Source organism: Alligator mississippiensis, chromosome 9 (genome assembly GCF_030867095.1).
Source record: "Alligator mississippiensis isolate rAllMis1 chromosome 9, rAllMis1, whole genome shotgun sequence".
NCBI classification, from domain to species: Eukaryota; Metazoa; Chordata; order Crocodylia; family Alligatoridae; genus Alligator; species Alligator mississippiensis.
Window position 1 is genome coordinate 73,818,860 of NC_081832.1, and position 15,624 is coordinate 73,834,483.

The window sequence follows — 15,624 nt, forward strand, 5'->3', positions numbered from 1 at the left end:
AAGCATGGAAGAAACTGGATAGCTTCATTTTAACTGTTGCCCTCTGCTTCCTTTAAAATGTGCAACAGCTGATGTCAGTAATGATAAGAGAGCACAGCAAGCTCTTTTCCATTCATGCAATTTTTCTCACGCCAGACTGGCTACATATAGTGCATCCAAAACAGATTTAACGTCTCTTCCATAATCTGTGCTAAGTGAAACACAAAGAGCCTTGTACTTGGAGAATATGCACCAGTTATCCTCTTCCATCCTGAATGACTAATAGCCATGGCTACCACCACAGAAAATGTTTCACAGAAGACAGTAACTAATAAAATCATGGACATCTATACAATGAGTTGGTCACAGATATAAGTCAAACTGTACTGAAAAGACATATGGTAGTAGAGAGGTGGTGGCTCTTGGGAATAGGAAGGAGCCCCCACAATAATGCCAGTACACGGTAGACTGGCACACCAACATTAGGCGTCACCCATTCCACATAACAACAAAACTGGAGACTGAAACAAGATCCAGGCTCCAACAAAATGGACTATTTCCAAGTATTTGAAAAGCTTCAAACAGCTGTGGCGAGGACGAAAACTCTCACAGTCCAGGGTAAGAGAGAAGCAGATGCAAGAAAACAAGTTCTCTTATATAACAGAAACAGAACAGGCTCTTCTGCAAAACCCTTAGGGCATGAATAGCACTGGGCAGGGTTCCTGGACTCGCTCCTTGTGTGAAATTATGTTTGAAGAAAACCCAGCTTCAAGGTATTTAGTTAGGCCTACCTGCCTGGAAGAGTCTCAAGAAACTAACACAGCCACAGCCAGTGTTTTAGGGTTCCAGGAAAACTTGGGATATACCCCCATGGACAACAGTGGTGACATCTCTTTCCCTGCCGATGATTTTCCAGCAAATTCATCCTCATTGCAGCATCACTTTGCCAAACTAAAGAAGCAGATGTCCAGACAGAAGGCAGACTATGAATCTAAAATTACAAGGTAAAGATTCTTAATATCATGAGCTTTTCAGGGCAAGGACTACCTGCTCATTTGTACATTGCCTACCACTCCAGATACCTGCCTGGGGTCCTTCAAACTACTGTAATTAATAGAAATAATGACGGCCCATAAGTTTCACTATGAATGTTTCTATGAATGTTTCTCCCAGTATTTACAAGGGAGTGGGGTTTGACTCACCACCACAAGGGTTATTTATTTTAATGTGCTTTATTTAAAGTTAACAGAAACCACTGTTGGTGGAGCAGATTAAAAGTTTCAAAACATTTGTACTTTGTTTGAAAAACTGTGAAGTCTACTGTTGATTTTTTGCTGTCGCTCTGAGTGGTGGTAGGCTCAGGACTTTGGGAAGAGACGTGCTGGCTTTGGACTAGTACCAATACTAAGCACCGACAAAGTGATTTACAATCATTAAAATATTAATCTCCATAGTAGCCCAAAGAGGCTGGCAAGAATGGTCTTCAATTTTCAGGCATGGAAACTGAATAAAGAAATAATTTGTGCTAGGCTGTTTCGTGTGTCGAAGGCAGACCTGACACATGAACACAGCAGCTCCCAGCTCCTTGTTCCACATGTAGGCAGCTACATAATAGTGCTCGTCTGCTAACATATAATAGTTAGAATAAGGGAGCATTTTGTATCTAAGAGGTCAGGCAGTACGTTACCCAAATGGCATATTAGTTTTAATAAATTGCACATGGGGATATGTATGTGCCCTAAAAGTTAAGGGAACAGGTATAAGCAGCTCAACACTGAAGATTTTTTGGATGTTTCTGATTTGCACAGGACAGTCCCACTTTTTAAGGAGCTCTTCATTTATTCCTTCTTACTGAATTTCCTGCCTGCTCCAAAAGGACAACCCAACATGACGTTTTTGCCAGACTCCGTACTTCAGATTAAAGACAGAACTAGTAGCAGTTAAAAGATAGAAAATGTTGCCCTGTTTTGTGTAGGTTTAATTATAACAATTAAAAAAAGATGACAGCTTGGATGAATGTTACAGGCCTCGCGCACCCAAGCTTTTAAGTAGTGTAATTTACAGAAGAAATAAGGGATTGGTGGGAAAATAAGGGACGTGTTTCTCATTTTTTTTTTATCTCAATTATGTTCTGCCAAAAATCTTCCTTGCAGTTTCAAACCGATATTCCCATATGCTCTCCTCGAAACTGCCGAATTGCTGTTGAACTGATATACCGCTAGCATTCAACTGCAGAAGCCTTGCATGTTAAACATTGTGGTTTCCAGCTACATAGCAGGAAACACAAAAAACAACAGAGTTTAACCATGCAGCCTTTCTGCTACTTTAAACACTCAAAAATCTGAAAAATACATTTTGGTTTCTAGTTCCTTCCCAAATATTTTTTTCAGCCTTAGACAGACAGGGCGTGCTAGGGTCTTGACTACCTGTGTTCCACTGCAATCTGCTGTGGAGTGGTTTGTATATAAGCTCTTTGTGATAAATGTAGTCTGCCTTATAACCCCACCCTGACAACTTTTATTAGTGGAACGGCATTTATGGTATAAATTCAAGAATTTGAGCCGCTCGCGTTGATGATGTATGAGAGTGCTTTTTATGTCACTCTTCAGGACATATGAGGATTAGAATACAAAAGTGAGAATGCCATTTATCTTTCAAAATGAACCGGACACACAACTTGTGAGCAGAACATTAATGCCCTGGGCTGCAGAAACGGGATAGATCATGAGAACAATGACCTGTCCACATGGGAAAGAACATTAGCAAGGCATCAAAGGGTGATATAACACAGCCTTCTTTGGGGACACCAAGTGCCTCTCCACGTACTTCTATTTATAGTACCACGTGCTGAAAACTGGTTTTAAAAAATGGCTTTATCAGGAAAGAGAGACAGGAAAAGAGTACTCTAAATTACAATGTCTGTCTTTCAAACAGCTTGGAGCAGCGGAACAAAGAGCTGCAGTTGGAGATTAAGGATCTTCTTTCAAAACTCAGGCAGCAACGGAAGTGGTACAGCCTGGTGGAGATTAAAATGCGAAATGCAGAGAGAGCCAGGGAAGATGCAGAGAAAAGAAATGAAATGCTCCAGCGGGAGATGGAGGAGTTCTTCGACACATTTGGGGAATTAACAAATGAAGTAAAGAAGACGGAACGAATTATTCAAAGTTTCTAAAACAACGAACGGGACCAGAGTTGACATTTGATTACAATTATTCCCCTTTCAATGCAATAATGAGGGTCCCAACAGCAAAAATAAGTTTGATAATACAAAGTAACAAATTCAACTATTTATCCAAGAGATGATATAATCTTAGTATTTTATAAATAAGCTAGCAAAGCTAGCTCCTCTTTCAACAAATAGTTCCTCTTTCAACAACGTACATTGCAATTTGAAAGTCAGTGTTAAAAATAATTCAATTCCAATTGCCCACTCATCCAAAAATATCCATTTTTTAAAACATGTTATATGTGTTCAAGACAATCCAAAACTGCAATTAAGGTGGCACACTAATAAAAGTTACTACCACATTAAATTGAAAAAAAAATCTTTATCATTTGAGCTACGGCAGAAAAGAGCTGATGACATTTCAGTCTATCTATTTGTCTCCCTCTGAAGCAGCTGACAAGACAGCCTTATTATAGCTGCATTTATAAATTGCGAGTAGTTTCTCCAGTTCTTTGAATCATCATTAATTAGTGAGTAAACAAAATCAATTTAAATTAATGTCTCTGAAGACTTCTAACGCTTGTATTTTCCCAATGGAAAACCAAAACAATCAATACAATATGTGAGTCTTGAACACAAAGATAACTCAGACCCTGTTTTATTAGAGTATAATCAATAAACACTAATAATCATTGTGATTGTCTGTTTGTTCATCTTAGCCAAAAGGGAGAAGTGAATACAAAAGCACATGGTAGCTACCAAATAATAGCAAAGTTGGACTCCTATACTGCAGTGCAGACACTGTTTGCATTCCTCCACCTCCACTGAAGCCAGGTAACACAAATCTAATTCTCCATTCAGAAGTGGAGGAAAAAACTTCCCACCTCTTTTTGATAAATTGGTAACAGTGGGGAGAGAGCAAATTCTCCCTTTGTAACATCATTTGTATGTTTTCTTAAGGAAATGTGGATCATATAAAACAAGCCTCCTTCCTAATTTACAAAAATACATTCAGTCAACTAATTAACCTACTTGGTAAAATACAAAGATCTATTGGTGTCTTCTGTTCAGCTCTCAAATCATTTATACCATGTCCATATTGAACCAATGGAAATACAGTTCTTACTGACAGACAAGTACTTTAAGAAGCACAGATCCCGAGTTGCTCATTATGGTCCCTAAGCAAAACATGTCATTTTGTTCACACTTGAAGCATTTTCCTGAATAGTAACAGAATTGTGTTTCACCTAAAACATGTGCTTATACTTTGCTGAACGCTGGAACCCACAATCCTACTTACACACAGACCCACACTGAGTGCAGGGTGATGTTCACAGTTAAGTGTCACTGCAACGTCCATTAGTGTTTCCATTATCGTGTCCTTTAGGCTCTAACATTTTTCTCAAAACATCCATCTCCTCCCTCCTAGAGACGATATTTCTGAAAGCTTCACAAACCATGTTGAGGAGTTACAGAGTGAAAAAGTGTACTACTACGAGGGTAGAAAAAAGGGCAACTTAGTTAGAAGCATTTATAGATGGAGGCAGTAAATTTGGGGTAACATCAGGGACAAATCTTATGGCAATAGATCTGAGGGTTTTGGCGTTAATGAGAAAACAGGTTCAACTTGATCATGCCATTAATGGCTTAAAAATAAACAAACAAAACACAAGATCTTCCTTTACTTGCTCATGTATTAGATCAAATTTTATTTTTAACACGTACAAGGTGTTTGGTAGAAGTGCAAATAGATTGAGTCATTGCACCATTCATCTGCTGCCTCAGTCTAGGAGATGTGTTATTATATGCATTGAATGGCATGGGGTGTGGGCTGTCACCACTCTTCACAGGGCATAATGGAGAGGCTGTGACGATCAAAATACTTTTAAATAAACCAACCAACAAGATTTTTCTTTGAAAGCGAAGGTCACAAATTGTCAGCTGGATGGGCTCTGTAAACTGGGACAATTTCAGGTAGATGGTGCTCTTTCTTCTTGGACAATCCAGCTGAGATCAGGTGCAAGCTGCCAGCGCAGAACTTCTTCAAAAGCTCCGCTTCACTCTCCATGATGGCTAGGGCCTGCTTTGCTCAATTCACGTATCTCCCTCTATACTCAGAACTTCACTCAGTGAATCAAAAGCACTGCAGGCCCTTTTCCATGAGCACAAAATATGCTGTCCAATCCAGTCCAAACATGAGAAGTTAGTGCTCTCAGTTGTGCCCAATGAACAGGGCACTGCACACTTCCCTCTATTGAAAAAACAAAAATTCAGCAAGCACGCTCCAGTCGTTGGCAGCACCACTGGCTGCTGTTGTGTCATGATGCTCCAGCTGATCAGAAAAAGGTGTGTATGAGGAATTTCTTTTCAAAATCTCTTTCACTTTGGTCTCACACTATTCATTTCCCTTTTGAGGGTTTGTGACTACTAGCTAACTGAGAGCTAAAACACCTTGATTCAGTATCACTGGATGTGCATAGTCTTTTACTCTGAGGCTGCACATTTATGCTGGGGTGTCGAAGATGGAAAGCATTAGACAAAGATGTCACTTTGAGTAAATGAAACAGACTTCTCGCATACTGTAAGTTCACATATTTATTTGAAATTTTACAGTGGCTTTAAGATAAGACTTCTGGAAAGAAAAGAAACTTAGAAAACCAAATTTTAGATGAAGATATAGCTAGCACTTCAGAGTTAGCTATTGACAACATTCCTTATGAAAATCCTTCCTTGAATTCTAGCTTCCTTGAACCAGCTGGAGAACAAGAAAGCATGACTCCCATCTGTAAAAAAGATACAAGCCTTCTAATCTTCTTGAAATCAAAGTCCAGCATCAGACAAAATAGCCACTGCCATTACACGGAACATTTTCCTATTGCACAAGCATCAAGAATGAAATATGGCAATCAAAGCCTAGTTTAGTAGGCAAAATAGGCCACTTTATGTATCTATACAGTCAGACTTCAAAACACATTTCTTCTGAAATCACATACCATATTGTAATTAAATTAAAGGCCATAAACTCTGAACAACAATGTGTTAGGGCTTGATGCTATTTTTTGTGATATTTGGTAAACACAAATGATGGGAAGGGCATAAAACACACTTTGGAGGAAGTGAACACTTAAAAAAAAAATGAAAGCTTTTGGAAAAAAAAAATCCTAAAGAATTTAAGAGGTTTTAAAATATGATTAGGCAAAGTTAAAACATCTACACATTAAACACCTGACAGAGAGCAGTCTCATGAAAATTACACCTACTCAAATTAAGCAAAACTCAAAATTAAAAAAAAAAAAGTTCCAACAAACTAGGAAAATCCATGAAATTCTGTTAAGGCGGATATTTCACCATCAACTCATGTTGAGGAGTATCTGTCATTTTCTATAATGGCACAACTTACAGAAAAACATTATGATAAATGAATTTCTCTGGACTCAATGGTTTGTGTTAAAAACCATTTAGTCACTATATTATATTTAATTGATATCTTTGCTTTCCTGAACAAAAATTATTTCTAGGAAGCCTGTAAAATCCTTAATATTTATCCTATAGACCAGAAAGGGTTTGCTGTATACAGCAAATCATATTGTGGTAAGTGAATGTTATTTATTTAAACATCTCACTTACATGAGATTGGCAGATCTACCATAATGTAATGTTGGCCTTTCAAAGAAAAAAAATGTTATGTATTGCTAGGTTCTTGGGGGACTTTTTAAAGGGGTTTTATTTACCCAGTAAACTAATGGCTCCAAAGAAGCAGTAACCTATCATGGAAATTTTAAGCATACTGTAAGAATTTATATGAATTTTTGTTTGAAAACCCTGAAAATGCACATTAGCCATCTTACAAAGTTTAAGCTGCCAGCCATTTAAAAAAATATACATATCAAAATTGACAACCATATTGCTAATCGCCTTCCGATTTTCCTTTAAAAAATTAGCACCGATCTAAGCATCTGAAATTCATAAAAAAATTGTGCACTCGTTTTTTTTTAAAAATTACCAATTATTTCTTAGAAGACAGCAGTGAGTGTGGTACAGTGTTACTAGTCAGTGTCTTTCTTCAAAAAAATGCAAAGCATCAATGTTTCAGCTAGCCTGCCTTGAGCAGGCTATGTTTGAACAGAAAATAAGGCTCTGGTTTGATCAAATTGTTCCCTGCTTTTGTTACATTACAGAAGATGAAGTGCTGTATTAAGGGCCTGATTCTGTAAACACACACACGCGTGCGCGTGTGCAAGAATAGCCCACTGGAAGAATCAGGGCTTAGAGACTAATTAATCTCTATGGAGCAGGAACTGACTTGTTAACATGTGTTTGTAGAGCAGCTCTCATATGAAACCCCAATACTGGCGGGGGTGTCTGAGCATTAGCATAATTTAAATACTAAATAGCAAGAACTAACTTCTGAAGAACAGTTATGGATTAATAACAAATTCTGGTTTCAATAAAAGGACCTGGTGTTTTTCACTGATCCTGATATTAGAACCAAGCAACTCTACAATCTATACAAGCAAACACACTGCTAATCTAACCATTTTAGACATATTCAGGGCAAAGATGCTTCCCAACTGTCATTTGAAAGCATATAAGTTTTAGCCCACAAAACGTCCAAAAATTTAAATCTCTGAAAATATTTTTATATTTAAAGTGTGACATGCTGATTCAACCTTAATTGTAGGGTCACAAACATTAAGATTTAAAACACGTTAAACAACTTTAGTATGTAAAACAATGTAAAAACAGAATGTCATGGTTGTGTTTAGAAGAATCCTAAAGTGCTTCAAAACAGCAATTAAAAGAATTTATTATTTTATTGTGCAAAATTGCAAGCACCTTATCAAAAATTAAGCAGCAGCATAAAAGAGTAAAAACTTAAATATTAAATGCATTTTCTATATTCTGCTTTTAGGACCAAAATACTTTGCCATGTTTTTGGTAACAAAGCTCCAAAGAGTGCATTTTATTGTTTTAACTTTATACCTAATCTTTTTTTAATGCATATACTGATTGAAATACTAGACCCAGATATATTTCTATGTCCACACAGCAAGTTTGTGGGGTCAAAATCCACAACCAGAATTTTAGCTACAAAAATAAATGTGACCATTTTTTAGAACACACGTGAAATGGGTGGTTGTTGCACTTCCGCTTTTCTCAAATGCAAATATTAAGAGAAAAGATGGCTTGCTTAAAAATGCTAACATTGCTTAGCTCCTGATGTTTTTAGCATACAAAGTGAGTTAACAGTTCTGTGTTATTAAAGTTTACTTAAAACAGCTCTACTAATCGTGTGATGGACAATCTAAAATAATACACATTTAAGATAATGAACCTGAATATGTTTATTTCTGCCCTACCTCAATGTTAAAATGAGCTGACGGATGTTCATGGTGAAAAAAAATGAAATTTCTAAAATCAGGAATTCAGCTATGAGAACTTAACTGAAGTCCAAATTTTGCACTTGGATACAAGTGTGCACAATGCATTATCTTCAAATGAAAGCCACAGCGTATGCATGTCAGGAAAAAATTTGGCTCCAAGTACATAGTATCACTATGTTTAGCATCAAGCCCTGATAGAATCCATATTACATAAGTGTAGAATTTACAGACAAAGGCTGCTCAGTGTTTCTTCACTTAAAGTATTTCCATCCTAAGTTTCACAACCAAAATGAAACACCTCACACTAACTGTATTGCTGCAAGACTGAACCTATATTCCACCATGGCATTATGTTCAGTAAAGATTTGTCTGCACTTGAACACCTGAGGAATTTTTCCCAGAGTTTATAATGCATGCCAAATCAGAGCAGTGCATTTCTCTCACATTGAGATGAGCCCCTCAACTCTATTCCTGGAGACCTATTTAATTTGAACTTCTAAACCCCATCCTATTCCTAAAATATGCTCATGCTAAAAATTCTATGAACCCAGATCCAAAAAGGAAACGGGTTTAATCTTTAGCAGAAGGTCATCTGAAGTCTTTCCTTTGGAACAGAAATTGAAGGAGGGATCATACTCTGTTACATAATTTTGAATAAACAGACATTCTGTAAGGATTAAAAAAAACAAAACAAAACAAAAGAATATTCTGGTCCCTAACAGGTTTTTGCATCTTGGCAACAAACTAGTGTCTGATTCTAGTTGACTTTGAATTCATTTTGTATTGCTTGATAAAGAAATTTAAATCCTTACCAGAAGCAAGATGCAACGAACTTCAAAGGCTGCTTGCAAATTTCGGTTTCCAGTAGTTAGACTGGTCTATTTTGTGTGATCTGTGCAGACAAAGCCTTATTTTGACATAGTTTATAAAAAAACAACAAAACCTTTCATATCAGAGTATTTCCTCAAAGTGCATTCTACACACTGTCCATTCAGCTCTCAAAACAGTTGGCTTCTGTTTAGTCATTTTTGAGGAACAATGATATGAGCAAAGATGAAATGACAACTTTTTAAACATACTCCATTTCTGCAATGCCATTCAGCTACTCAGTGTTTACATATTTAAAATGATGTTTATAGTATATAATATGAGCATTATTAGCCAAATATCCCTCTTCTTTTTTCAGGTGAGCAGTTAGAGACCTAAATTGTCACAGTTTGACCACCAATTATATTTAAGTCAATATTCCATGATTCTGAATGTGCGCGAGCTACAGCATTAACAACATTATATGAAAAGTTTGTCATACAGAAAAGCAACATTCCTGTTTACAGAATCAATTGGGTAGTTTTTACATACACACATGCACACTCATAGGTATTTTTAAAAATATTAATATTCATAAATGCCAAAGTGCACAAAAATGCTCGACCGCACCACTCATATATACCTGATTTATATGAGAAAGAAACATTATCACACTGCAAAGATTATGGACAACATTTCTTATCTTTTAAACCTTTTAAAAGATTACACATGTGACTATTGGTTTCCATCAGTGATAATCAGGTTCTTGTACGTCAGTGAATCAGATTCAAAACTAGATACTGAGTTTAATTATCAGAGTCGGGACAACACATATGTATAAAATCTGCTTGCAGAGTATATGTTCTACATGCACATTTTCTATGTATGTGTGCAGATGCACACAGGGCTAGACGTGCTGTCCTATACGCACTTTTGTTACTGCAAGTGCATATCTGACATAGGGTTTCCTTAAGCTATGGTTCAATTTACAAACAACTGTTTCCTTCCATATTCTACTCCAATTTACAATATGCAGACGTTAAAACTTATGCATCTCATCAAGAAAGTTATTGTCCCCAGTCACAACTGAAGATTCCAATTATACCATAAGCAAAGAACAATGAAAATTAGTGTTAAATATGATCCATCTTTTACTATAATGAGGATTATGGGAAATGGCAGACAGAATCAGAAGCAGAATTTTAGATTAAGAGTACATTTTCAAAATGAGGCTAAGTAAAAAAGCTCCATTACTGACTCAAATGATGGATTATTTTTTTTTAAATTATAACAACTATGAGTTGAATCCAGTATGAACCCCCACTCTAAATGGGGGTTCATTCAAGGTATACAGAACAGACCAAACCTTGTAGGCTAAGGGCACTCAACCTTTTGGCCCCATGAGTAGTATGCAGCCAATCCATGGGCCAGGTCATACTTCATGTGCTGGGATCAGGCCCCAAGGCCCCAGACTGCTCCCACGTGGCAGGATCAGACCCTGGGGCCCGCACTGCTCCTACTTGCTGGGATTGGACCTGTGGCATCAAGATTAGATCCCGTGCTGCCCTACGTGCCCAATCTAGCATGCAGGGCCACAGTCCAGTCCATGGGTCTCCTCAAGGATCCATTGGGAATCCTGCAGGCTGGATGATACGGCATCAGATGCTGAATCTGGCCTGCAGGCCAGAACTGAGCACCTGTTACAGCCAAGCTGCTCTAGAATGACAAGTTACACCAGAGGTAACCCAAGCAGGTCTTACATAACAGACTGGAAAACCAAGCCGATTTTGGTATCATCTTGAAATGGACATATCCAGTAGGCCACTCCCACAAGTGAATCACAGATTATAAAATGTTCGGTGAGAAATTGTACAAACAGGTCTAAAACAAGACTGGGAAACTATTAACAAATCGTTTTCTTATTACCAAGATACCTTTCTTGAGTACATTTGCCATGCGCTGGTGGCTACAGCAGATTCAGTACGCTGCTTTAGAGATTTTAGGCCCTTAAGTCTCAGGCTCAATAAGAAAGTAATTATTTGCAAATACTAAAGACAACATTTTCAAAAGCAATTAATGGTTTTGGGTACCCAACTTGAGACATCTCAAAAGGACGAGATTTTCAGACAGCGCTGAGGACCTACCCTCAGGAAAAGAAAAAAAATCAGGCCATTTATCAATGTTTCATGCTTCACACCAAAGAACAACCAGTCACTTTTTTAAAATCTTGGTCCAGACAACTGAACCCAATGTGAAGTCAGTGAAGCGTAGGTATCTCTGGAATGAGATAACACTTGTTGTCAAAAGAGCGAGAGGCATTTTTCAATGTCAATGTACTTTTTAGCAAGATCTGAACAGGATGGAAGAAAGTAAGAATCTGATATTACTAGAGCACATTCTATATGCTAGACACCTTAGTATTTGAATGAGCTAATGCTCAACGGATAGAGAAAACACCGAATTGTGCAGTGGAGGGAGGGAAGAAAAAAAAAGCATTTTTATCAAAGGTTTGCTCCATGACAAAAAATATTGGATAGACTTCTGTTTATATTGGGGGTCTGGTCTTGCATACAAAATTTGTCCGTATTTTTCAATTAAAAAAAAAAAACAAAACTAAAATTAAACCCAGCGCTTATACTTAAGAAAAAAACTGTACCCAAGATGCCTGATCTGAATTCATACAGAGGCGTTTCTACCCAGTTTTTCTATTTTGATAGGTCATAATCTGGACCCCTAACATTTTACTATTGTAAATTAAATTACTTGAAAACTTTCCAGTGTATATTCTTAATGCAAAACCATTCAAATATTGGGAAAAAATTTGATTTTCAGATAAGTCCGCAAATGATATATATTTCTCTCTCTCTCTCTTCCCAGCTGTGTACTGGACGATTCAGTTCAGTCACAGTATATTTTGTTAGTTTAGCGAACAAATTGTACATGTTCTTTTTATATAATCAAATCTTCAGTATCTGTATTTATGAAAATGATATGCTTCGCCTCATATCGGACATTTTTCTTACTATTACAAAGTTTTACTTCACATACATGCACACAGAAAGAATCGTTAGCTAAGCATTTTTTACACTTGTGCACTCTAAAGCAAACATGCATTTCTGTGTTTGCAAATGCACAATTGTATAATATTCTATAACTTAAGCCACTACTCTACTGCATATATTTTCTAATAAGTCAAGATAGTGCAACGCAGAAGGCAATGTCTGTGTTATCTTAATCTGAAAATGGCCTGGATAAGCCTGTATTAAAACTCCTCCTTCTCCCATGATGCCACATCAAAAAAAAAAAAAAAAAAAGCTTCAGCATAAATATTTCATTTTAGTTGAAGATCCAGAATTATGTTTAATCTTGAAATGGAGATTAGGCTTATGGAAATAAACATAACAAACCCCATCAAATCAGTCAAAAGGACTATCATATTTTAAAAATATATACACTATAGAATGGTCCCAGAAAAAGTGGGGAAAAAAATCCATGTAATTCTTGAGGTCACAAACTTCAAATTTCTCTACTGTCTCTGTCCTTTTATCAGAATTTGTTCTGAGACAAAGGGAGGAACTAAATGAAAAGTATCACCGTGTCCCTTTGTTCTTTAAAGGAAAAGTAACGAATATATCATTTCCAAAAGTTTTTACCAATTAAAGAACCAAAATAATGTATAAACCAGAAAACAAACAAAACATCAGTACCTTTTCCTTTAAAAAGAGACATTGCTTCACAGATATACCAGGGAGTAGTCATTCAAGAAAAAACAACTCCTTCCTCAAGATCAAGTTAACCCATATTATTTCTAACTAAAATTTAAATAATGGAAAGACATTCAAAAAATCAGAGTCATATTCACATGTAAAATACAAAAATGATGGGTTTTTTTCTTTAAAGTTCACTATTTTGTCTCTTCTAGAAGAAGATGCATAGAAGTATCGGGAGATGAGGACAGAAAGGAGGGAAAGGGCTCAATAGTAAAAAAAAAAAAAAGTGCTACAATGGAAGAAAAATTGCCTTTGAATACAGTACTTCAAATGTTCAATAGGTAAGATAACCCTCATACATATAACATACTGGTAGTTAAATAGAACAAATTTCTGTAGTCACACATTTAAGCAAATTATACAGAGCATACGCATTCAAAAGACCTACTAATGAACAATTTGTGTGTTACAGAAGTCTACTGAATGGGACAGAAGATCCATGAACTCATTTAGGAGGAGTTTATCTGGTATGAATCTACTGTAACTGCTCACCTGAAATAGGCTGAAACAAAAACGCCTATTGTAGTGTTTAACTTGTAATTTTTTTCTTCTTTAGACATCAATTTCTTTTCATTCTACAACATTAAGCAGGCAGCCTTATAACAGCTGAGTAAAAACACAGGCATGACTTCAGTGGAACATGCAGAACATGGAGTTTCTCTACTTGGTTCCATTAACTTACAAGCAATTCAGGCCCAATGGAAGCAAGAGTTCTTTTCCAATCGTAAGTCTGCAATCCTGGCTGATCATCGACATCCTTCAATGGGTCCTGTCAAGGCATCGAGGCTGCTGTCTGTATCTGAAGCCAACGTTTGCTCTGTTGACATGGATGAAATGTCATTGATAGATGATGACTGGGAAGGACTGGTGTTGCTATTCACTGCTGCATCTGTGCTAAGTAAACCAAGCATAATAAAATCTGAGGCAAGACAATATTGCAAATATAAGCAATGATATTTTAGGATTCTTAGTATCACTTTTCCCCACAGCATGCAGTACCTTACTGCTGTATTAGTTACAGGATTATCAAAATTGATTAAAATTTTAAAACAGTCTTTTCTGTGCAAAACTCATGCAAACCATGTGCAATTTCTCTCCGAATGGACTCCTTCTAATGTGTACTTTTAACAAGAAAATACCAACAGGTAAACATTTTTAACAGACCTAAAAAGGAGTAAACAAGCATGCTTGTACTATAGTACAAGTAGCAGTAGTTTGTTATAGTACAAGTATTGTATAGTACAGAAACATTTCTAATAAGCAGAGGTAGTGTCTAAGCAGTAGGAGACATTCTTCCACGCCCTTCTGACATTTCATTTTGTCATTTTTGTAAGTTTTGAATAATTTCTGTCACTTTATCCCATTGACAAGATGAGAAGATCTCCACCTGTTAACAGTAACACGTCAAATCAACTTCACTGGAAAATTTACCGCCAGTCCAAACAGTCAAAGCATGCAATAGGTATCAAACACCTCTCAGAACGGCGTGGATCATTCATTTTCACGGACACATGTAAAAGAGCATGGCAGCTGCGTTAGTGTGGAGTGCTGCTGCCTAGGTCACTAAGACTTAGCACTTTAAAGAGAATGAATTATTCAAAATGTAATGCTCAGCTTCTATTCCACAACTGTCCAAGCAACGGCATGCAGCTCAGTCCAGATGGTCTAGCACACAGGAAAGACATGGGAGGGCATCAGGGTTCAGAGGCACAGGAGGGACACAGCCAACAATAACCCACAGGGAAGGAATGGCACTGGCAATAATCGCCCAATTAGGATTAGAAATCATATAGGAAACAACCTGGAGGGAGACTGAAGTAGGTTTTACAGGAGAAAAGAGAGCCCACTTCACAATTAGAATTGCCCTCTCCATTTTAGCCAGGCTTCAGGAGATTAACATGGTAATGCTCAAAAGGGACTACTGAGTCCAGTGAAGTACTGACTCGCTATACTGACGGATTTATTTTGTTTAATTCTCTTAGAGGATGGGGCCATGTAGTGAAATTTAGCAAAAAATGCAACAGATGAAGAAGGGAAAACAGAGACAGCAATCTTGGACTGTGAGCTGGTGATGCCCCCTGCCAGCTGGTCTCACATGGGCCACAGCCACACTTCTTTCCAAGTCCCAAACAAGTCCTTTTTTCAAAGCCCTCCTCAGTACTGGAAGTCAACAAAACAAAAAAAACAAAAAAAGGTCCTTTTCCCATCAAGCCGTCTTTTTCTCATCTCATGCTGTCAAGACTTTCCAGCTTCCACAATCTCTTTCTGCCCCCTACTCTCTGTCCGCCTGCCCTTTTTCATGCTTCTAGCCGGGTATGCAACCAGTGCCCTGGTCCCCACTACGTGTACCTCATCAGTAGGGATCCTGGTTTTCTCCGATTTAAAAAACAAACAAACCCGTTTTCAGTTAAAAAAAGTAACCCCAACTCTGCATTTTTCTGTGATTTAAATGCAACACCACTAATTTGTAGAGGTAGTGGTGTTTCATTTTAATCATGGAAAAATGTGGATTTGGGAT

The 15,624-nt window shown here is 37.2% G+C and overlaps 2 protein-coding genes across 5 annotated transcripts in view; one reads left to right on the plus strand and one right to left on the minus strand.

Annotated features, from left to right (window-relative positions):
• The first annotated feature begins 214 nt into the window (after positions 1-214).
• On the plus strand, positions 215-3,839 carry LOC102572386 (rho GTPase-activating protein 24). The gene is made up of 2 exons (XM_006263539.4): positions 215-983; positions 2,914-3,839. The coding sequence occupies exons 1-2, from the start codon at positions 679-681 to the stop codon at positions 3,149-3,151; spliced, it is 543 nt and encodes a 180-aa protein (XP_006263601.3). The 5' UTR covers positions 215-678; the 3' UTR covers positions 3,152-3,839.
• A 1,886-nt stretch (positions 3,840-5,725) lies between these two features.
• The window catches only part of MAPK9 (mitogen-activated protein kinase 9), a 41,340-nt gene continuing 31,441 nt past the window's right edge, over positions 5,726-15,624 (minus strand). For 3 of the 4 annotated variants that reach the window (XM_019478490.2, XM_019478491.2, XM_019478492.2), the window contains one exon: positions 5,726-13,995. In XM_019478490.2, coding sequence (XP_019334035.1) covers positions 13,853-13,995 — 143 coding nt within the window. In that variant the 3' untranslated portion in view covers positions 5,726-13,852. Of the gene's footprint in view, positions 14,001-15,624 lie in introns of all 4 variants that reach the window. The other variant, XM_006263532.4, reaches the window with a different exon arrangement.